The 25,123-nt window shown below is 44.2% G+C and overlaps 1 protein-coding gene across 1 annotated transcript in view; it reads right to left on the reverse strand.

Annotated features, from left to right (window-relative positions):
• The window catches only part of dennd4c (DENN/MADD domain containing 4C), a 56,225-nt gene that overhangs the window by 30,504 nt on the left and 598 nt on the right, over positions 1-25,123 (reverse strand). Inside the window, exons 2-4 of the mRNA XM_083640711.1 lie at positions 6,602-6,912; positions 312-564; positions 129-198 (exon numbers count right to left, since the gene is read on the reverse strand). Coding sequence (XP_083496837.1) covers positions 129-198; positions 312-564; positions 6,602-6,900 — 622 coding nt within the window. The 5' untranslated portion in view covers positions 6,901-6,912. The remainder of the gene's footprint in view (positions 1-128; positions 199-311; positions 565-6,601; positions 6,913-25,123) is intronic.

Raw genomic sequence — 25,123 nt, forward strand, 5'->3', positions numbered from 1 at the left:
AAAAAAGTAATATGTAGAACCGGTAAGATGCCAAGTGAGATTTGAAGATGGCATACCTGTATGAACTAAATATCAAAAGCTACATGGAAATCAGAAAGCAATCAAAGAACCAGCTCAATGTCACTCACCGGCTTTGTAATTGATGGAATTGGATGCAGATACTGATTTCTTGTAACACAGGAAGACACTGGAGCCCCACTGAAGAGTTTAAAACAAGGTCACACAGAGACGTTACACCTTAGGACTGGTAGGTACAAAATTGCTGACGCTAGCTAAAGAAGAAAAAAGGAGCAGCAGCACCAACTCCTCACCATGCCACAGTTGAGGTTCTTCTCCACCTTGCAGAAGGTGTGGGGTGGCGTCTCGCCCTTGCTGGTGACGATGACGCAGATGTCAGTCACGGCCAGGGAGTTCTGGGGCTGGACGGGCTGCGCGCGGCGGAAGGTGATGAAGATGCGTTGTGAGTTGGCCGAGCTGTTGTTGACGTTGGCGCAGCGGCCGTACGGCGTCGCCTGGATGACCTCGCAGCCCTGGATCAGACGCTCCTTACCCTCATACAGCACCCTGATGAACACACAGACCACAAGCAAACAAACGTGTGTTAGACAGCACTTTTTTTTTTAACATGATTTTTTGGGCCATTTTGCCTTTCTATAATAGGGTAGTATGTGCTAGACAGCGACAAGAAAGCAGGGAGGGAGAGAGGGGAGGACATGCAGCATAGGACCACAGGTCGGATTCGAACCCGGGTCGGCTGCGTGAAGGACTAAGCCTAAAGGCGTTTACAGACTCGTCCGTCAGAGCCTCGCCCCGTCCTCCCCGCATGACGGCGGGTGGACGCCGTCATGCGGGGAAGGGACGCCGTCGGGGGCTCCTCCAAAATGTAACTCAGCGGCGACGATACGTGCGTGACGTCAGCTGCACGAGAGTTGTGATTGGCCGTTGCCGGGACACCGGGACACGGAGTCAAATTATGACGACGATAAAGAGGTTAGTAGCAAATCCGAATCATTTTCCTTTGTGTGCCAACCGCTCCCTACTGCGTCGATTCTAAATAGCTTCTGTGTGTGTCGGAGGTTTACTGCAACCAACGTGCTGACTGACGTCCTAGCATGTAGGGCTCGCTGGCGCCGGCAGACGGCGAGACGGCTCCAATTCGAGGCGGACGGACGAGTCTGTTGTGGCTTTTAATGGTACGCGTTCTACCAGGTGAGCCACCGGGAAGGTGTCCACCACAACCTCATCCTGTGTCTTTCACACATGCAAGGAAGGTGTCCACCACAACCTCATCCTGTGTCTTTCACACATGCAAGGAAGGTGTCCTCCACAACCTCATCCTGTGTCTTTCACACATGCAAGGAAGGTGTCCACCATAACCTCATCCTGTGTCTTTCACACATGCAAGGAAGGTGTCCACCATAACCTCATACAGTAAGTACGGAGCTAAAATGGCCTTTGAGGCTAATCTGTTAAGACCGTTATGAGGCCAATCTTAACATGTTAGACAGTTAGAGGTCAAGCTCACGCAGGACTTAAAAGCAGCCCAATCAATCTGATTCCAGTCACTCCGAGAGAGACGCATATTATGGAGCTGATACGTAAGAGCCTCAAACTCTCTGCGGTGAGGAACATCGCTGCTTCTCCTGTATCGCAGGGAGGGTCAGTCTGTGGTGAACAGCACTGTCTTTCTGCTTCATAGCTCTGGTTTCCCTTTGAGGCATCTGTGCGTTTTCTCGCACACACACACGCACACACGCAGACGCGCACACACACACACACTAGGGCTGCACGATATGAGGAAAAGCTGTGATGTGCGATAACATTGTTCAATATTGCGATGACGATATGACCTGCGATAAATAAAAAAATGCTATAAACAAAAATATTAATGGGTAGGGGTGCTCCGATCCGGCTAAGCCACGATCCGATCCGATTCCGATTCCTGGGGTCACGATCCGATTCCAGAATCGATTCTCGATTCCAACGATTCTCGATTCCAGAATCTAGAATCGATTCTCAATTATGTAGTTTTATATTGCAATAACACACAAAGGTAAATCTAAGACAAAAAATGACAAATGTATTAATGCTGAACTTCAAATCCAAATCCAAAACCAACAAGTTAACTATTTACATTTTTACTTCAATGTAGAACAGTAATTTCTTACACATGAGATTACTTTTAGCCTTTTAGACATAACGATTATTGAAAGATATTCCATATTCCAGACTGAAATGTTATAACAGAAGTGGAGTATTGGCCAGAATGACATGAACATTAAAACACTTATTCAGCCGGTATCTTGCATGTTGCGTTCAGGTGCACTGTAAAAAAATATATATATATATATATATTTTCTTTTTTGCGATAACACGTGACTTTTGCGATGTGTTCATCGCGCATTTTCATATCGCGATGACGATGAAAATACGATTAATTGTGCAGCCCTAACACACACACGCACGCGCACACACACACACACACACGCGCACACACACACACACGCACAAACACACACACACACACACATACACACACACACACACACACACACACAGACACACACACACACACACACACACGTGCGTGCGCACACACACACAAAATCCAACGGGCGATGTGATTCAGACATATTTACCTGCTGACTCATGTAAAATCCCAGACAGTAAAGGGAAGCTAAACATCCAGATTGTTCATTTCTCATGGTCATGGGCACTGTCCATGTTAGTACAATCCATCCAATTCATTCAATATGATTTATGCACAAATTGGCTGTGTGTTACCACACGCTCCTTAATATGTTACATTGTACAATATCGCACGACACACGGCTACAAGTTGCCATCAGGAAAGCAATCAGTAGTGCCCCACTGTATTGCCTTGCATGACTGCAGGCAGGGCTCCTATAGCAGTGAGCTCCATGGGCTCCCTCACCAGCTGGACTACACAGTACACTCCACAGGGCCAGAACGCGTAGATTTTATGCGCCCTCTTTAAACTAAGACTTTATTACTCTCGTGATGGCCGATATTGCAGTCCTGGAACGTCGCACTCCCTGGCAACCGGCACAGCATTAATTCGGAAAAGAGTGCAGGAACAACCAAAAGAGACCAAAAGGACAATTGGCAGCAAATTATCCTCATTTAAGCAACAACAAAACAAGTCTTAATAATGGGCACAGTCAGCCGTGAAGCCCTGAGGCCCCCGGATAGGAAGGTTGGCTTTGCTGACAGCAGAGGTGGCAGAAGGAAGAATCAATGATTTACACACTGCTAGTTTTTCCATTCATTCTTTCAGGGAGAGATGACAGGAGGCAGGAGGAGAAGACATCTGCTGATGGGAACGGAAGATTTGTCCCAAGATAACCAAAACAGAGCCATCAGGCAATGTACAAATACCATAATGCAACCAACCACTAATGTAATTTTTTATCAAAATGCATGATCAGACCTGATCAGCAATCTAGGCGAAGCTGTATCACTTCTCAATGATGGCATTCCCATGCATTTTGACACTTGAGTCTCTTGATAATGATGTGTGTTCAACTTTGTCGTGTAAACAGAAAACAAGAGCTTGTGATAATTATGTACCTTCATCATCAACCTCAGTAAATGCAAAAAAGCATGCTGGACAAACAGGGTCCATCATCCACCACCACTGAAGAAATCTGTGTAGTAGCTTGACTGCAAGTGGGAATCGTTCAATGTAAATTTGCATCTATTTTCTCCAGCAGCACACAATGTCTGTCAGATGGCTGGATAGTGTAATCTGTTGACTTGACATAAGATCTGGTGTTTCTGCTCATTGCAGCGACGGCTGCAGTAATGCATGTGCTTTCCACACAGTTCTACAGTGCAAATTAAACTACATTCAGAAGTGGGGAATCTACATGAATGACTTTCATAAAATGTGCTCAATCAAACCAAATTCAATCTAGGAGACAGGTGGGACACTGGCCAATATATTGCTATCTACTGTACTGTATATATTGCAAACTAGGGCTGGGCAATATAGCGATATTATATCGATATCAAGACATGAGACTAGATATTTTCTTAGATTTGGGATAGTGCAATATCGTGATATGACATATGGCACAGTCTTTTCCTGGTTTTAAAGGCTGCATTAGAGGAAAGTGACGTCATTTTCTGAACTTAAAAGACTGTTAATTTGCCTTTACACACTTAGTTATCATATCCCACATTACTGATGATTATTTATCAAAAATCTGGTCGTGTAAATTTATGAAAGCAACAATAGTCATGCCTACAATATTGTCGCAATATCGATACCAAGCTATTTGGTCAAAAAATATAGTGATATTTGATTTTGTCTACATCGCCCGCCCAGCCCTATAATGCAAAATCCATTTCAATGATGTCTTTCACACAGAGAATTGAGTTTGCAGAGATAAGGGGAATCCTTTCAGAGAGCCAGCAGAGTGTTTAGACCCATGTAACTGGAAACTCTGGTTTGTTGTGAGTGACTGAGAGGAGGAGGAGATCTGGTGGGAAGTGAACTACTGCTTTAACATTCTATCACACAGGTTAAAGCAGAGGTGCCCAAATTACTTCCTATGAAAGGGCCCAAATTAATCTGGATGGATGGCCATGGTGGGGCAAAAATAAATGTTGATGTTATGTGAAATTTACATTAAATTATATTATTTTATAGACAATTTACATTCTAAATCTAAAATAGCTCTTCTAGTTTCATGTGGTAAAAGTATCATCAAGCTAGCTTTAAAAATGAGCTCCACCACAGCCTCAGAAAGGCAGTAATTGTCAGGATCGGAGTTAGACGTGTGGATCTATTCGCGGGTAGTTGATGAAGCTGGGGTGTTGTGGAACTTGATGGCTGGGGCTGCACAGTTCGAGGTTTGGGAACGGTCGCAGAGATTGCCGAAGTTGCTGGTTGCAGGAGTTGCAGGTTGCAGACGTTGCAGAGATTGGTATGATCCTTGATCTTGATGTGAATTTAGATTATGAATCACTCGCGAGGACCTGCAGGAACAGGCCCTTATAGATGTGAATATGACATCACCTGTGTTATGACATCACCAGCGAAGGGCATGAAAGACGCTTATGAATCATGACATCATCAGTGATTGATGACATCATAGTAGGAATGACGACGTCAAAGTAGGAATGATGACGTCATCCTAACAGTAATATTGGCCGTGATTTTTTTCCCTTTCAAAACCATGGAGGGCCAAAACAAACTGAGCAAGGGCCAAGTTTGGCCCGCGGGCCCCAAATTGGTCAGCCATGGGATAGGGTTAGGGTTGGTGGGAACTGGGAACAGACTTTTGACAGAGACGGAGGTGTGTACTGTAGAGAGCTTATTTCATTCTTCTTACGGGATGTGCTATTACTGGCGTAATTAAAGACTACGGCAGAATAGTGGATAATGCCAATAAATGGAATTTGTGTTTCGTTGCCCAAATGGGAAACTTCCACATCAATGAGCAAATAAGCCTGCAAATATTGACACAGTAAGCAGCAGGCTAGGCCTCGGATCAAGACTATACGTCCATAAAATTCCCACCTACTTCTACCTCTAACCCTTAAAAGAAAAACATGCTACTGAAGTCAAGTCCAATATAGCAAAATCAAGCCTAACTTAAGCAACACTGATACCTGATGCAGGAGATGTAGAGTAGCCTAACTTAAGCAACACTGATACCTGATGCAGGAGATGTAGAGTAGCCTAACTTAAGCAACACTGATACCTGATGCAGGAGATGTAGACTAGCCTAACTTAAGCAACACTGATACCTGATGCAGGAGATGTAGAGTAGCCTAACTTAAGCAACACTGATACCTGATGCAGGAGATGTAGACTAGCCTAACTTAAGCAACACTGATACCTGATGCAGGAGATGTAGAGTAGCCTAACTTAAGCAACACTGATACCTGATGCAGGAGATGTAGACTAGCCTAACTTAAGCAACACTGATACCCGATGCAGGAGATGTAGAGAGTAGCCTAACTTAAGCAACACTGATACCTGATGCAGGAGATGTAGAGTAGCCTAACTTAAGCAACACTGATACCTGATGCAGGAGATGTAGACTAGTCTAACTTAAGCAACACTGATACCCGATGCAGGAGATGTAGAGTAGCCTAACTTAAGCAAAACTGATATCTGATGCAGGAGATGTAGACTAGCCTAACTTAAGCAACACTGATACCTGATGCAGGAGATGTAGACTAGCCTAACTTAAGCAACACTGATACCTGATGCAGGAGATGTAGAGTAGCCTAACTTAAGCAACACTGATACCTGATGCAGGAGATGTAGAGTAGCCTAACTTAAGCAACACTGATACCTGATGCAGATGTAGACCAGTCTAGTTTTGAACTCTACTGAACTCTTGTCATTGTCACTGCTATTCATGGGGTCGGGCAGTATTACATATTAAATATCACCTAGTTACACAATAAGCTGGCATAAAACATGTGCTGGTGTGTTACAAGCACATGCACAACTCAAAGCAAAAGAAAACAAGACAAAACAAGACAAGACAAGACAAGACAAGACAAAATCAGACAAAACAAAACAAAACAAAACACACAAAGATAGAAAATCACAACTCACCCAATGTCAATGAGCGGGGGCTTCCCGCGACATCTCTTATAGCACAGGAAGAGCTCTGGGCTCTTGAGACTGCCATGGTTGAGGTTTGCTTGCTGGCCACTGTAGGTGCTGTCGATACAGGTGAAGCCCTCAGGCACTGCTTCGCCTGCCGACTTGTTGATGACGGCCAAGTCAGTGATGGGCGCCTTGGGCCCGCTGGACTTGGTCTCCGACAGGTCCTGCTCCAAGGGCGTGGACTTGTCGGTCAGCCCGGCCACCACAAAGTAGTCTGTCACACGGTGACCCTGGTCCTCGATCATGGCTGGACGTACCTGGGGAGTAACAAAGTGAAGAAGTAAGATTAATAACCAAAAGAGTAACGGCTTCATGTCATCAAGCCCTCCAATAGCACTTTGTGGAGATTTCAGAGTCAAATAGATTCAAGCATTTTTGTTTGGTCAGTTTTGGTCAGTTTTGGTTAATTTAGCTTTTGATTAGCCGAGACCCATTACCGGTAAAGTAACCAGTTAATTTTTATGAAAGAGAAGAAGAAGACGAAGAAGAGGCTCCACCCACCCGTGCCGGTTGCTGTGGTAGTGAAAGCAAAGCCATGGCAATGGCACTTACAATCCCACTCAGGACACTGGGACGGGCTACACATACAAGCGTACACAGAATGCTTAATGATAGCATAGCTGTCGCAGAGCAAAAAGAAGATCCCTTAAGACTGCTGCACCATAAAGAAGCAAACAAAGTGGGGAAACACTAGGGGTAATGAAGGGACTGGATTTGTCCACATTCACAAACACTCTTGTCATTGTATATCAGCGCACTGTTCCAAACATGTTGAGAGAGTTCAAGCTCTGCTGGCTGCCTGGGGAGAGCCAAGGGAGAAGAGCCGAGCCCAGAGGAATGCTCAGAAAATGCCAAGCGAGCATAAATCAAGACACCAAAGTTTTAAAAAGACTTTGGAAATTCCCCCCGTTGACTTTCATTTGAAGAACAACAAATATATAAAATGACTATGTACTCGACTTCATGAACGGAACTTTCAAAGTGCACCTTTCCTTTTCTAAATTATTTGTGACAAATGAATGTTTTGAACCTTGACCTGACCTCAAGACAGTCAGTCAGTCAGTCAGTCAGTCAGTCAGTCAGTCAGTCAGTCAGTCAGTCACTCTTGTAACTCATAATAAGCAAGTTGTAATTATTGATTATTTGTCATTGCAATATTCCTAGTAGGATATCACTAACTGAAGTAGAAATAGATAAGGCAATTTGAGGGAAAGCAGATGCACCAAGAAAGTAATTATAACTCTTCATCATAAGATAAATCCTGGAATGCATCAAATTCATGATATATTATTTATTGAAGAGAGATGGTGTATTTTTACTTTTGGACCTGAAAATGAATCCATCTCTTTAATGCCTGAAACAACCCAGTTCAAAAAAAAAAAAAAGTACTATCATTACTATGTAATATGGGGGAGGTGGAGACATCAATTGCAGTTCATCTGTGTACTACGGTGCAAAGAAAACTTGTTCCACTGTCCAAGAGAAGCACTTGTCTTATGGAAGATCAGCCAAAAATGACAGAGCAAATGGCAGCCAAAGAAGAAAGAGAGGCTTAAAAAGCAAACGCATCATCACGTCCCTCTCAAAGAGCTGTAGGACCCACACAGGAAGTTACATTTTTCCAGTGGTGAGTCAGCTGTGGCAGGGGGGGAAAACTGAACTGCCACAGTGAGCAGAGACGGCCCAAGACTTCATAACACAGATTAATATCGCCTGTGTGCGTCGTATCTTTTCAGTGCTTTCGGATTTTGGACAACAAGACGATCATATTCAGCACACAACACACTCACGTTACACATGCACACACTCCACTTAAGAAATATTCATTAAATGAAGAGTATATTTATCATCATCATCACTGTGAAGCAATCCATGGTACCATGTGGGGCTGGAATGCCTGACTGCTATCATGTGAAACCCACTAGGCAGAGGATACAGTCTGACATGGAAGCCATGTCACCGAAGAAAGATGACCAGAGTGGTAAAAGAAAAAGATAGCCTATGGAAACATGGATGGGGAAAAAGATGAGAAAACCCAGCAATGAAAAGTGTAGCGAGTGAAGCACAGGGCCATTGTATTGTATTGTATTAGACGGCGACTCACCTACTTCCTGTTCACAACATACTCTGGAGTTCACCACGTAGATGGCAGATAGGAATCTCAAAACAGGGCCGTCACTAAGGTAACAGAACTGGGGGCAATCCAGAAACTCTGCAAAGTGACTGGCTGCTCACAATGGCATCAAAGATGCCCAAATGCACCCCCATGACTTAGGTCATGCAATACAACAGAGTAGCTCTGAAATGTCTATGCATGTAGTGTACTATGCATAAGGCTGTTCAATCATTCCTAGCAGTGTGTGTGTGTGCGTGTGTGTGTGTGTGTGTGTGTGTGTGTGTAATGTCCACTGGCTGCAGTACAGTGCAGGACATCCGTTGGCTTGTGTTGTGGAAGGTGTGGGAGGAGTCTGACTGACCTGCCTGTGAGGAAAAAGAGTCTGCTACACCAAGACACCACAGCACACTTTCTGCACAGTCTCTAGTCTCACAACCACAAAAATCTGCTCTCTTCTAACTTGGAGTCTGTTTCCCCCCTATTGTCTACTTGACTATATGTTATTAAAGTGTGGACTTTCTACAGGGTGGAGAGACTCTGAAGGCAAAGTTCAGTCAGAAACTGAGTTCAGTCAGAAACTGAACTTTGGGGGCCCCCCGGTGGCTCACCTGGTAATGGGTAGAACGCGTGCCGCACCACAAAGGCTTACGCGTGGCCGGCCCGTATTCCAATCCGACCCGTGGTCCTTTGCCACATGTCATCCCGTCTCTCTCCCCACCTTTCCTGTCTGCCTACTGGCCTATGAATAAAGGCAAAATGACCCCAAAAATAACCTAAGAGGGAAGAAAAGAGAAACTGAACTTTGGCTAATTTGAGCTTGAACTGGCTGGTCTTCAGGTTCTCTGGCTCTTGGAACTTGCTTTCTCTGGAGTTATGCCATCACTGATGATGTCACTGATGATGTCACAATCAAAACGACTAAAATTGTGAACAATTGATTTATGACATCACTGATGATGTCACTGATGATGTCACAATCAAACCGTGACTAACAGACTCCGCAAATCATGATTAACACCACCCGCCAAATTGTGACTAACTGGAGGGCTGATGATGTCACAATATCTATGACATCATTACTGGGTATATGACATCATCAGTCAGTGACACAAAAGGGATTTATGACATCACTGATACACACACTGAGACAGATGTACGTTGGGCACGTGGGGTTAATGTGAGCAAAATGGCCGACAGCTTTACATTAGCTAACAAGCTAAACTACTGATGTTATCAGACATGATAGACATTAAAAATATGAATCATACAAACATTAAATGATCATGATTCAAGTGTTACAGGACCATTTCTCATAAACATGAGCCTTACTTTTTGAAAATAAATAGCAAATAAAGACTTCCTGTAGGCCGAGTAGATCCTGTACCTGTCCTACACACCTGCCTAAATTATTCCAGATGTGCATTTTCGTAACACCGTGAAGAATGTTGTTTGTCCTGCTCCTTCAACAGCCAGTTGAAGCCAGCTAGTGTTGACTGGGTCCAGCTCTTTCTTTATGCTGATGCTCAATGGAAATGTACATGGACATAACTGTGTCTGACTTATTGCTCTGAAGACATGAACCGCACTGTAGCCATGGTTACATCTCACTGCCCAAAACATCATTCAAGAGCTAAGTGCTGTTTTTAGACTTTATTTGCTTTATAACAAACCACACTGTTAAATATGTTCTCACCAAATGTACTCTGGTGCTTTTACCACTGACTGGATAGTCTTGATGTATGTGTGTGGGTGCATTGTCTGGATATAGCTCAAACAAAAAACAGACATTCCACATAATACAAAAGTCACACACTTTATGTTTAGGCCTATTTCAGCAGAATATGAAGGTGCTACAGCTTTAGTGAAACCCCTTAACTATTCATGACATGTGACATTCCCTGCCTACTGACACGAGGGTCGCATGTTCGATGCCCCCCCCCCCCCCCCCCCCCCCCCCCCCCCCCCCCCCCGTTCAACTTCATACGAACTTCATTCCCACACGGGGCAATTGGGGGGAGGGGAACTGGGGGGAATATCGTGATCCTCAAAAGAGCAAAGGACACACAACTGGTGTTAGAGATGCTGACCACGCTAGTCAAAGTCATACAAATAAAAATAACGTAGCCACAACGCAGAAACTTATATTAATTTTGCGATGTTTCAACATGTCTTCATCAGGGTGACACATTTGGTGAGAACTGAGAAGCACATTTTATAGGGATATATTGACCCAAGTCAGTCAGCCTGGCGATATTCCACATGGCAAGGCAAGGGGCACCCAGAATTTGCTCCTGGCAAGAGAGAATATCATATTTGTCTGGTTTCTGCAGTGCAAAGCTTTATTAAGAAATGGTTCCACAGTCACTTACTACAGTATCAACCTTATATCCATATCCTGTAGCACAATGTGATTGGCTGCCCTCTGCATGCCTGGTGGTCCCTTGAAAAGGTGGTAGCTGGTGAGGATTGCATAAATACATGCCATTATGTCAGTTCTAATCCTTTCAACACTAGTCTGTGCATTAGCTTGACATCAGCAGTTTGGAAGGGGCTCAACTTCTTTCTAGCTGTAAGAGCCAGTTGTTGTGAGCTTTCTCTACTGCAGTGTAGACCAAGCCGTCCAAGGGAACATCAATTATTAATTTAAATGTTGGCCTTAGTTCCCAGGCATTCCTCTTTAAACTGGCGTTATGCTCCTAGCACCTTCCTTCTCTCTTCACAGAAAGCCTGGGTCACAGGTCGCCAGCAAGGGGGTTTGCTTGTTGCCCCAGAGCCCTATGCTCACACTCCAATTCATTGGTATTCTCTTAATTGAATTTAATTGACTCTACAAGAAAGTTCTGCTGTTGTTGTCATGCAAGCTTGGTCAGATGTCAAACAGGAACATTTCACTTTTGTCACAGACTTTAGCCTCTAGTAAAGGTGTAGTATGCAACGTATTTAGGGCTCTTGTTCAAATGTAAACAAACTTTTATATTTTGTCATTTTGTCATACATTTTCAAGTATATTTTAGCTCTAACAGAGCTCTTGATATAAGGCACAAAGTTTGTAAGAGCTAAAAATGAGTCTTAGATGTACTTGAATGCCATAAACGGTTTGATTACATTTATAACAACACAAAAGGAAGAGATCTGGAGCAATTTGTTGCTCCAGATCTCTTCCTTTTGTGATTTTGCGTCCCTCCTGTGATGCACCGGACCTGCCTGTCTCTACAGCTGAAGCGCGGTGGGATTCTCTCTTTTACATTTATAACAAGCTTGTGTTTTGAGTTACGATGCAATAATAACCATAAAAGCACATTGTCCATCTAAGTTCTACTCTTCAAGAATATGATTTTAACATGTAAAAAAGTAAAAACGTTTGTTTACATTTAAAGGTCCCTAAAAAAGTTGCATAGTATAGTATCTTCAACAGTGGTGATGTTGGTATATGAAGACGTGAAAGCTGTGAGTCATACAGCTTCCCAATGGCACAAATTGTCACAGAATTGCCAACTGTCATGGTAGGAAACACACATCTGCATGGATTTCAGAGAATAATCATCAAAGCAACCTCTGAAAATGTGAGGAATTGAGGTGACCTGTTCCCTTGTGTTAAGGTTACAGTTGTTTTAATGGTAGCTTGATGCCTCCTGAGACTAGACCATTCAGTTACCGTGACAAATTCTACATTGGGCAAGAAACTAGGCTATCCGCTCAACACTTAAGGTCACACAAATCTCCACTGTTATGCATAAAACATGCTACAACGTCAAAGCCCGCGACATTATGCTGGCGAGCATGCCAGTGCAGCTGGTGTGCTGTGATGTCATAACTCTTTCTCTTAAGGTGCGTTCACACCGAGATATTTATTTTTCGCTCTGTCGCTCAAGTCAACCCTTTGGAATCGCTCTGTCGCTCTGTTTAAATCGCTTATCAACAGGCACACGAAATGACGGACATGTGGGGGATATAACGTTATGCAATGTCATGATATTTGTCCACTACGAGCCACCGTCATTGTTTACAAGCTAAAGCCTATCAGCGTGCTCCTAATGCGAGCTCCATACCGGTAGGACAGACTTCACTTCATGTCAGCTGTCAGGCTGTCAATGTGGTTTGTTGCCACACTAATAAACCAGCTGTTTGTTCCAAGCCAGTGTGATCCTTGACTCGCTCTCACACGGCAGCCAATCAGCGTTGAGCGGCGAGCGACTGATGCCAGCGTATTTTCGCTCGAGTTGGGATATTTCATCTCGAGCGACGAGCGTATTTTCTCCCTATCGCTCTGTCTCTGCCACTCGGACGCCCAGCGATTTTTCTCCCAGGCGACTATACGCTCAATCGCTCGTTTGCATTGACTTTGTATGTAAACTCGACGCCAGCGAAAAACTTTAATAGGTCGGTGTGAACGCAGCTTTACACCCAATGTACACCAGATGGTGTGCTGTGATGTCATAATAACTCTTTCTCTTACACCCAATGTACACCAGATGCTGTACGGCTCTGTGCTGATCCGGTAAAACTGCCGGAACAGACTCTCGTCCATGTTAATAGATGGACCATACATGCAGTAGGGGGGAAAAAAATAGTTTTAATAATAAAAAAGGCCAACTGCACTCCACTCCACTCCACTCAACTCAACCGTGACACGCATTAAACAAGCGGACCCAATTCGGAGAAGCAGTAGAGGGGAGGAGGAGGGGGAGGGGAGGATAAGCAGAAGTCGGTTGTGTTGTGAAAATGTTAAGACAAAGAAGAAACTTCACGTTCTTTCCTGTTTTTAACCCAAATTTATCTATTCACCTTATGTTCAGACGCGGGGGTGGGCCAAATTCTTCCGGGTCGTGTTAACACTTCCGGCGGTCACGGCACGAAATATGAAAGAACATCATGAAGAAGAGAGTTGTTTTTGTAGCGGACAGTGCAGGGGGTAAAATAAAGAGCGTAGCCTAGCCTACTACTTTGAGCTCGGTACACAACAAGCAAGCGAGTATCCACTGTTAGCCAGGTCAGATAACGTTATCGTCGACAATGACGAGCACTTTCTTGTAAAACATACCTGGACTCCAACAAAGAAAGCTTCAGATAGTTTTCTCTCCTCCGAGCGCAGCTCGAGCCACTTACGTCTATAAGACCCGCAGACGTTAACGTAATTGCCTGGAATGCGAGACTTAACGAGCCAGTTACATGGCATTGCATTCTTAGACATTGCCGTTTGCTTTCATTTGGTATGTTACATACAATTGGCTAAATTATTAGTTAATTCAGAGTTAGATGATATTGGAGCAGCCAGCCATTTTCTTTTTATTTTTTTTTAGCCGGAAGTCGTCACACGACCACACAACCCGGGTCAAATTGGAGGCGGCTGTGGCTCAGGACGTAGAGCGGGTCGTCCACTAATCAGAGGGTCGGTGGTTCCATCCCCAGCTCCTCCAGTCCGCGTGTCGAAGTGTCCTTGGGCAAGACACTGAACCCCGAATTGCTCCCGATGGCTGTGCCAGCACCCTGCGTGGCAGCTGGCCGCCTTTGGTGTGTGAATGGGTGAATGTAGGCACATTGTAAAGCGCTTTGGATAAAAGCGCTATATAAATGCAGTCCATTTACCATTTTACCATTTACCAAATGGGCGTGGCTACATAAGGTGAATACTATAAGTCTGTCTGTCTCTCCGTCTCTCTCTCTGTCTCTCTGTCCTTCGCGTATCTCAAGAACCGTTGGTCGGATCGACTTCAAACTTCGGGAGTGCGCTCAGGGGCACCTTTCCCCCAAATCATGCAGCACTAGTTTATGGGCTAGAAATTCTGTGGGGTTACAGGCAATATAGAGTAGTTGCCATGTTGCCTGCAGAATGTTGGCCGGTGGAGTGATATTTTAGTGATGAGGGCGTTCTTAAATTAACGATTTAAGAACGGCTAGGTGTGCTGTTATGCTCATTTAAGAACGGTCCTTGACCAATCAGATTGCTTGGTCGGAACCACATGTTGTATAATTCTCCACGTAATGTTAGGTTCAAAACTGAGCCCACGTAAATCCAACGTTATATCCGGCAGTAATTCTGTCAGTTTTCTGCCAGCTAGTTAAATTCAACACACACACATTGTTGGTCAGGATCTGTAACGTTAACGTTATTTGTTTTACGCGCGCTCAGTATTGCTGGTAGTGACAGCCACTGCTTCAGTCGCCTGGCTCTGTGCTGTAGTAGCAGCCTATCCAAGCCTGCTGGTCTCATCATGTAGAGCTCAGCTGTCCTGTTGTAAACGTGAACGTGCGGCGCAGCCAAACGGCATCGCAACGACTTCATAAATCATTAATTAGCCCCCCCCCCCCCCCCCTTCAGTCAATGACGATGCCATCGTCCATTGCGAAATAGCGATGGCTATTTGGTTGACATCACACAACCCTAGTTTAGATGATCTTACAATTCTTTTACTTTACTTTATGTCATTTAGCATTTAATTCCTCATGCTATATTGCCAGTGTACAATTTACATTCCAGAATATCTATGATAATTATTTAGAGGGAAGCTTGGAAGGCAGCTAGCTACTAAAACCAACATGATACACTCAAAACTAATAAAGATAGTCCTATTCATAACTGATTATCATCATATTATCATCCATCTTCTGGAGTATTATCAGAGTTCCATACATTAACTCCTCACACTTCATCATCACTGACTGGCAAAGGTGAAGGTGTGTGACTGGTGAAGATGTGTGACTGGTGAAGGGGTGGGTGTGGGTGTGTGTGTGTGTGTGTGTGTGTGTGTGTGTGTGCGTGCGTGCGTGTGTATTTTACGTGTCCATGCCTGGCTAAATAAATAGTGTATGGCTGGCTTTAGGCGCGAGCATAGCGGGCACACACTCACGGTTGGAACCGTTTGTGGACAGCTCTCCCACCACAAACTCACAGACACAAACCCCAGCAGCACCATACAAACATATCTTTGTGAGCAGCACATGATAGACAAACATTGTTGCTGCCATGGCAACCGAGCCCCAACAATGCCAGGCTGCGCCTGTGAGCTGCGAGTAGTGTTACGCTCGCTGAGGAAATAGATCCCCAGGTCTTTAAAGGGTACATGTACTATAACAGACATGCACTACTAGACACTAGCATCCAACTCACTGGACTTGGCAGATAAAGCCCACAGTCTCCATTTATATAGACATACAGTAAATAAAAAGGTAGGGAAGGGTGGGTTTATTATTATTATTTTTATTTTAATGCCTGGCAGGCAGGCAAATAAAACATGGCGGCACTCATAAATGGCGATTGTGCTGGATAGGGGATTAGACTAAAAGCGTTGAAGCTATTGTAAATAGAAGTGAACATGACATGAGGGATTATGCTGGACTTGTAACAGCATGCAGAGGGGGGGGGGGGGACATTCAGGAAAACTTGTGCAAAAATAGTGCGTCAAAGATGGCCGAATTACAGAGGTTTCACAGTCAAACTGGTCCATTGCATTTCCATTGTATGAAGTCCCATGTTGTAACTTGAGTCCCTGCCTATAAAGGTTGTGCACTGGCCCTCCCTTCCCATCTGAAACCTGTTCCTCTGTTCCTCTTGAGCCCGCTGATCGGGTGTCACACACGTTTTGTTTTGGACTGCACTCAGGGAGTAGACTTGACACTCATTATATGACTATATATACACTCACTATATTACTATATTACGTCTACATCTCCTAAATGGATATTTTGGAAACGGCTCTTTGGCCTCCTTGCATGAATTGGTAAGGATTAGGCAACAACGCCTTGCCTGAGGCTCCGTTCCAATTCCAATGCACTATTTACCTCTCTCTACACACTCACCTAACCTTGCTCTTTATGCAATTACATTTAACTCCACTCACAATGGACGACAGAACTTTTTTTAAATCCCATTTAATTGGGTGGGCAGCAAGACCACTCCTCACTTTTCCATTCCCCTGTGATTTCTCTCTAAATCGTTTGGTCTCACAACCATGAAAAGAGGACAGGCCTTGGGTTTCCCTGAGCACTGCAAGGTCTTGTCTCTTGGCTGCGGTGCTGGTCTCCACTTGCAAACGGGCCAAAAGTGGGCTAGGCCAGCCAGCACCACCCCCCCCCCCCCCCCCGGGGCAGAAGGAAAACGCTCTGGCTGCCGCAAATAAAACTGGGGAGGTCCTACTCACAGGCTTGTGTGCCAAAGTTGATGTTTGTTCACTTTCAGCACTTGTTGTCTGATGTTAAAAACATTCACCTGGCTTAGCTTTTTAGTCAGTAAGACCCTAAATTCAATTCAAACCAAGCTGAGAGAGACAGAGAAACAGACAGAGATTTTAACAGAGAGATTTCTCTATTTAAGTATACAGCGTGGGACCCCCTTACTGCATCCCCCATGGTCTACCCCACACTGATCTCACCCTTTTCACACAAAAGAGCCTGGATGCTGGGTCTCGAAGGGTGAGAGCGCCTGTGTGTGTGTGTGTGTGTGGGGGGGGGGGGGGGGGGGGGGGGTGTAGGCACGTAATGTGTGTGTGTGTGTGTGCGTGTGTGTGTGTGTGTGTGTGTGTGTGTGTGTAATGCTGGACAACAGACAGTGCTGTGTCTGTCTCAGTCATTTCAGCAGCACAGCTTCTCTGAGGCAGCAGCTGAGGATGACACACACTCCACTATCGTCATGTACTCATCTGCACGTTACAGACGAGAAAGAAAAGCCGCACGTTCGAGGCCTAATTGTGGACACGTGCAGTGATAATGCCAATAGGGAGTGGCCCGACCTCATAATAGACAGACTTTGACAAGGCTAAGTGTACGGTGGCCTCGTGGTTAAAGAGACCGCAGCAGGAAAGTCCAATCTCTCTGGTGAAACGTACATGTTTGTGTGCGTCAATATGTGAAGAAACAAATTGCTGCTTATTCTGCTGTGTTCGATATGGCTACTGAGGAAAGACGCAAAACAATGAATGCAACTAATTGCCATGAAAGACAATTGAGGCAAAAGTCACTCAAGGAAAAGCTGATTCCACTGAAGGCGATACATGTCATTCTACGCAAGGGATGCACGGTGTGGATTTCTTCAGCCGAGACAATAACCGATAAATATCTGCTTCTCATGGCCGATAACCGATCAATAATTTCACATTTTGGGAGTTTAAGTTCTTATCTTAACCTGTCGTTTATGCACACCTGGGGGTATGAAAGCCTAAGATGATGTAGTGAGCGAAGATGGATGATGTAATATTCCATTCCATAGCTAAGCTGACATACATCACTATTGTTCACACAAAACAAGGAAGACTTCTGAGTACTGACTCTTAAATGTTGGCCAGGCAATGACATATATATATATATATATATTTAGAACACGGCTCTCTTGAATACTCGATTCTGATTGGTCAATCAACAAGATTCACCGGTCATTATTTCTCGACAACCGACCGCTGCTCTGCCACACCTGGATTAATCAGTTGATAAGAGCTTTTTGTCAGCAAACACTACTAATTAGGCCAACCAGTTGCAGCTGTGGTGTCTTGTGTGCCAATTACGAATGAAACCGCTTTGTCGTTGAAAACGCTATTAAAAAATCTATTTGAATAATTATTTTTGTCAGATTATTGAATGATTTAGTTGTAGGCCGTGTTCTAAGCGGAATAATGTATATTGAGGCGGTGATTACTGGGAAATAATGACCTTCAGGTGAATTATAAAGCCCTCCGCTGCGCGTCGGGCTCAATCATCACCTGTCGGTCATTATTTCCCCCGTAATCACCGCCTCAATATACATTATCCCTTACATATATATTTTTAATATATATATATATTTATATATTTTTTTTGTATAACCTAGACTCTTATTGTCATGTTACTGGGCTGTCTGTGCTCTGCTCTCGCTGACTTTTCTCCAAACCCTCTACTTTTTATTAGGTTTCTGGATGCAATGCATTTCTGGCAAGCCAAAGACAACACAACAAGAATGAGCCCTAGTTAGCTTAGCGTTAGCGGTTTGTTTTCCAAAGACAAACCCTGGATGTTTCATTTCAGGTAAAGCCCCAGGGTTTTTATATGGTTTATGCCAGCTATGGTAGTATGAAGTGCTTTGACAACTGCACATGCACTCTGTATACAAACTTGTGTACAATCAAGATTTAAAGTGGGGAAAAATGCCTTTGCTCTGTCAAACTGTTTGACAAGGAGATGTCACATCTCTGTGTATAAATGATAGATAGATAGATAGATAGATAGATAGATAGATAGATAGATAGATAGATAGATAGATAGATAGATAGATAGATAGATAGATAGATAGATAGATGATGATCATGAACGTGACAACAGCCTGCCTGCGCTGTCAATGAAAGCCAAGACGAAAGCAACGTTGGCTTCAGTTCAAATTATCGGCTCTATTTATCGGTTAAAACTTCATTATCGGAATAATAAACAATAAGATAAAATGGCCCATATCGGCCGATAATTTATCCGATCAATATATACCGTGCAATACATCCCTAATTTAAGCTGCCATGATGGCCTGCAAAATGTCACCCTTTCAGCTGCAGTGGCAGCTTCTGCAGGACCGGTGTCCGACTCAAGTGCCACTCAATGGCCCTTGGCTGTGTCAAAGTGGCCCTCCCTCCCACCTGTCATCACAGCATGCTGCTGCTGCTGCTGTAGGCCAGACCCAATACAAGGTGCCAACGAGGTGATGAAGCCTCCGACCACAGAGAAACCAGGTATGCTCCTCACCTTCTTCTGAAGGGGACTATGGGTTGGAACGGGGGGTCGAAATGAGTGTTGAAGCCAGTTGACGTTGTCTGATTAGATTCAGATGGTGCAAGCCATTGTGTGTGCAGAGCTGGGTCCAACACTGCAGTGCAGTCTGGAATAGCCTCACCCTGTTAAGTAATCTCAATGTGTTGTGGAGAGACTCAAACTGCCCTACTTGGCAAGAGCAGAGGCAAGAACCAGAGCCACATCACATTTTACTTTAAGATGCAAACAAGGAAAATAAAAATAAAGGGATTGTCTCTCTCTCTCACACACACACACACACACACACACACACACACACACACACACACACACACACACACACACACGGGCAGGAGAGATATTTCACTGTTCAAAAACCCACTGTTCAATATTTGCTGTTCCGAGAGGTGTGTGGTGTTGGAGGTCTATCTGCTTTCTGGCTGGAGATAAGCCTGCCTGATATCCTGGCATTATCATCTCATCTGCCGGGCCTGAACAAAGCTACAGGCCAACAGTGACGTCACTTCCTCTGATATCCTTATTTAACCCTGGCAGCTGCTCAAATATACAGGGGCAATAGATCAAATGCATTTTCATATATGAATATGAATTCGTCAATCGCCATCAAGAACTGATCGACTGAGTCAATTCTGTTGGGCGACACTAACAATAATCGGGCTGTCAAATCGCACTGATAACAGATAGCCCTGATAACACAGTGTAATGAGTGTATGCTTTGATTTATTTTATTGTTATTTTCATTTTTTTCCCCTGCAAGCAATGTTGTTCAATTTGGCACAGGTTGTTTTGGTTGAATTTTAGAGCTCAAAATATGATTGTGAAGGTTGTGTGTTAGTTGACAAAGATCACAGTCAAATTAAGATTTTCTGAAGTGTGACATAAACAGAGAAGCACAAAAACTCTTTAAAAGTCTCTTTATTTGCACCAAGGCAAAGTCAACAAGAAGATGAATCAGGCATAGGGTAGACTATCCTCAACATCTGCCATTTCTTAAATAGTATCACTCTAATAAATATTACCATAGGTTGGCCCTGATGCCCAAGAATCACCTCCCTGAACAACAATAAGTGGCTCACTGGACGTAAAAACACATGCACACAACAAACAAACCCTCTTCCCCTCCTCCAAACTGTCTCCTCCTCTGTGTGTATTCCACCTCACAAAAGCTTTTCTCAAGCAATACCATCAGGTGCTTGTCTTGTCAAGATCACGTCAAAGCGACTGATTAAGAAAATCCTAACATGGCCAGAAACATTCTGGAGAAAGATGCTGTAAAAATAAAACCAGATCACCGGAGGGAAGATTCTCCCCTTGTCTTCCTGGCTCCTTTTAGTCTTGAGTAACACTAGATTGTCTCTCTAATGCCGTGAGCTTGAGATGAAAGATGCAGGTGTGTTTACAAGGGAAACTGACAGACTTTGAGAGAGTGCTGCGCTGTGCTGCTGTGCAGTGCAGTGCAGTGCTGGGTGTCAAAAACAACTGTTGCCTGCATGGCAAGCAGCAGCAGCAGCAGCAGCCATGTTTTCCATTAGGTCTGATAAACAACTGTGATGTCAAGACAGCAAGAGAGTGAAAGCAAATTAAAGGCAAGTCAAATGATTTGAAACCTGCTTCAAAATATGACTATGATGAAAAAGAGGCACACGTCTGTGGCTCAGAAGATGAGAGGTAGCTGAGAAGAGGTGAGGCTAGGCTCAACAGAAAACGTCACAAGACTGCCTCCCTCCTTGAGCGTGACGGCCCGGCAGACAGAGAGCATTCTTTCCACTCTGAAGCGAGCGGAGAGCGGGCAAACCCATTGCCCCTGCTAAGTTAACTAGCTGAGCCTGCACCAGCTAGGAGCACGCAACGATCCCTGATCTGCTAACTAGCTGAGCCTGCACCAGCTAGGAGCACTCAACGATCCCTGATCTGCTAACTAGCTGAGCCTGCACCAGCTAGGAGCACGCAACGATCCCTGATCTGCTAACTAGCTGAGCGTGCACCAGCTAGGAGCACGCAACGATCCCTGATCTCCTAACTAGCTGAGCCTGCAGCAGCTAGGACCATACGAGGACGCCTGACGCCCTGACCCTATACTGGGAGACTACTAGGACAACAAGCACAGACCCTATACAGGTCAGGACCACGGCTACAGCTCTCTCTCTCTCTCTCTCTCTCTCACACACACACACACACACACACACACACACACACACACACACACACACACACACACACACACACACACACACACACACACACACACACACACACACACACACCTACCTTCGGGGGCAGGTGCTGAAATGAAAATATGGTAACCGCCTTGTGGTTGGATGCCTCCGCCAACAAGTGAAGTTGCAGTCTACACCCATATCCCCCTAGCCACTCCCTCTACCCACCCCTCGAACCGCGACTCGCTATGACCTTGCTATCCCTAGCTATGGCCGCTGTTCCCTAGCCCCGCCCCTTTCCCTCACCACAACCTCTTCAATTTGAAAATGTAGCCCAACTCATTAACCAATGCTGAAGATCAGATGTGGAAAAAGAAAGCTCGCAAACTGCAAAGGCTCCAAGTTGAGTGTATTCATTTTTACCGGTGTAAAATGAATACACTCAACTTGGAGCCTTTGCAGTAGGGATGTTCATTTTGAAAATTTTCCAAAATCGATAATCGGTGAGAATTAACGATCAATTATCGATTATCGATTTTATTAATACTTAGAAAATTTTCAATATTTTCATTTTTTTTTTTTTTTTTTTAACAAAATGAATGCCTATGGCAGAAAATACGAAAGACAACGTGTTCTCCTCAATGAACTCTTTATTTCAATGTGTCTCCTCTCCAACACTGCTGTCCCCGGCGCATGCCGGTGTGAATTTCTCATGTTTAAAAAAGTTTTGTTGGCACAAAGGCCCGTGCCCAGCCAGAAAACTAGAGACTATATGAAGCTTCACCTCACGTTAGTCGGCTGTGCAATGGAGTGGGGCGAGGAGGAACGAATTCCACCCAAACCTAGTCCAAATTTTTTTTTTTTTTTTTTTTTTTTTTTTTTTTTTAATAATTAAAAAATCGATCCAAATGCCACAGGATCGATTCCAATCCTTAACGATCGATTATCGATTTTCGATAATTGATGAACATCCCTATTTTGCAGTGTGCGAGCTTTCTTTTTCTTTTTTCAGTCTGTACCTCGAGTTCTGCACCTGCCCTATTCAGGTATTGGATGTGCGTGTCTCTACTTTTTCTCGAAGATCAGATGTGGCTAAAATGTTAATTTCATTGCTATACAGTATAATGATATTCCTCACCTCTCTGAAAAAGACAACACATTTTCTCTTGATATATATTTTTTACGTGCTGCATGGTCTCAATAAAATGTATCATGGTATCAATAAAAGAAATCCATCAACCCACAAACTGCATTTTCTTTCAGAGTTGATTTGGAAGAAAAGAACAGGCCTGATGCTGAATTAGTCTAACTGTTCCTCTCAAATCTACCCACTACAATGTATTGGGTGGATTTCAGAGAAACAGTCACATTTCTCACTCGTGGGAAACAATGTTATACTGTCCCACAGTATGAATTACTGCCTTTTCTCACAGTAGTCAAAATGCTTTGCCTAGGCAACCGCCACGTCCTTCGACTGCCTGTTGCTGCTCCCTTGGTCATTCTACTTCCTGGTTTCCTCGGTCACCTGACAAGAGCATCTAGCCGACCAGTGATGGAGACAATGCTGCATAATCAGGCAGCCTTCGGAGGCAGGGAGCCATCAAGTGACGTCTCAATCAAATGTTTATGCTGCCTGCTGAGGTGCCTCCAACTAGCCAGCTTTTGAAGGCACTAGTAGGCAGCATAGATGTATCCTTCGCTAGTCAAGATATCCCACAATCCTGTGCGTCTGCTCCACTGACCAGACTTCACTGGCCAAAGAAACAGTACCCCGAATGGATGGAAGTAAGTTCAGCTGACTTTGTTTAGTAGTGAAAACATTTCCATCCCTGAAGTCTACCAGTAGGCTATTCTGCAAGCAGTCATTATGTTGTACAAACAACCTGAGTGTTTTTTAAATCACCGAATGGAATTCAAAGTAGTTTCCCTTTACTTTCTCTATTTCTATTCATTTCTCTCACTATTCACACATCATTTATGCATAGAAGTGGTTGAGAAAAGAGGACTGGAGGAGACGGTATCTCCCCTACAGGCTGGCAAAAAAAAGTCGAGTAATTTAAAGGAAAAAAATATAAGGTATCAGCAGCTACCCACATTTGTGCTTTATATATTTAGCTTCCATGTGCAAAATCCATCAATCAGTATTTTTAATGAAACAGAAACATCGTCAAAAAGCAGTTGGTGACATCATGATGTTGTGACGCATTGCTGCTGTGTTGGAAGCTAGATCCATGCTTGGAAGTCTGTCTCAAATCCAGACTCCTTATAGGTAACTAACTTCATGCAAAACACTGCCTCAAAGGATACTGCCTCGCTGGTTTGAGACACAGCCAAAGTGCAAGTTCAATGAATGTACACAAAGGCACAGTGCAGCCGTGACCCACTTTCATCCTGCTGCAACGCTTAGTAGGAGGCAACATTCACTCCGCTCCCTTTTTCCAACAGGCCATCTGAGCAAGTCAAGGTCAAGACATTATTCTACAGTGTTTCCATGTGTCAAAAACAGCTTTCCAAAGGAAACCACTGGGCCGCTGCAACTCTGCAAGAGCAATTTCCAAAGTTTTCCAAGTGTTGTAATGCCTGTATGAAGATGAATGCCATCCATGCATTGATGACGAAGTGCCATCCTTTGCTCTGCTGGGACTTGTGCCATACATGGCACGACAACAGGAACATCACATGCCGTGAGTCACCAAACTGATGGGAAGCTGGAGTAGTGAGTATTGTGCTGCCCCCCCCCCCAGGGTTTAACCCCAGGGCTGGCAGATAGTCAAGTGCTGAGGCAAAGATATGTGAGCACCTCGGCGTTGCATTCAAAGGCATTTGTGCTCGGCTCACCCCTTGCAGCAACACACCAAAGAGAGGCATCTTACACAACCCCATGCCCCAAGCAGAGACTGGAGTAAACACTGTTTTATGGTTCAGGGATGCAACCACATGGAGGTTGAACAAGGTGACAGATACCAAGGCAGACACAAAACCACTCAAAACCATTCATTTAAGGGCCCTATTTTGGGATCAAAAAGGTGGCTGTCGCCTAAAGGTGACAAGTTTGGATCCCTGATGGTTGTTGACAGTGTCTTAAGCAAAAATGCTGTAACGTTACATACTTATGTCAAATGTACAATATGTGTGCAAAGATCCAGTACATACTTGTGTCTTTTTACATCATTTTCATCTTAAGAAGACGCTGTTGACAGACACTTGCCTTACAACCATAAAAGAGCATTATTAAGGCTTACACAAATGCAGACAAGGCATATTTACAACAAAGTCACTGAATGAAAGCCACATCTGTCACAATCGTAGAGGTTTACAGAGAGGAAGTCGGCTTCCCACTAGTCTGCCCTCATGGGATGGCAGCAATAGTTAGGCCTTTGTCATGTACAACAGGTTTATTATAACAACGAAGTGTATCTGTCTAACGTTACCATTTCGAAAATGGTAACAAATGTGTCCGTTTCTTCTAAGTAACAT

The sequence above is a fragment of the Poromitra crassiceps genome (assembly GCF_964638095.1).
Source record: "Poromitra crassiceps genome assembly, chromosome: 7".
NCBI lineage: Eukaryota > Metazoa > Chordata > Actinopteri > Beryciformes > Melamphaidae > Poromitra > Poromitra crassiceps.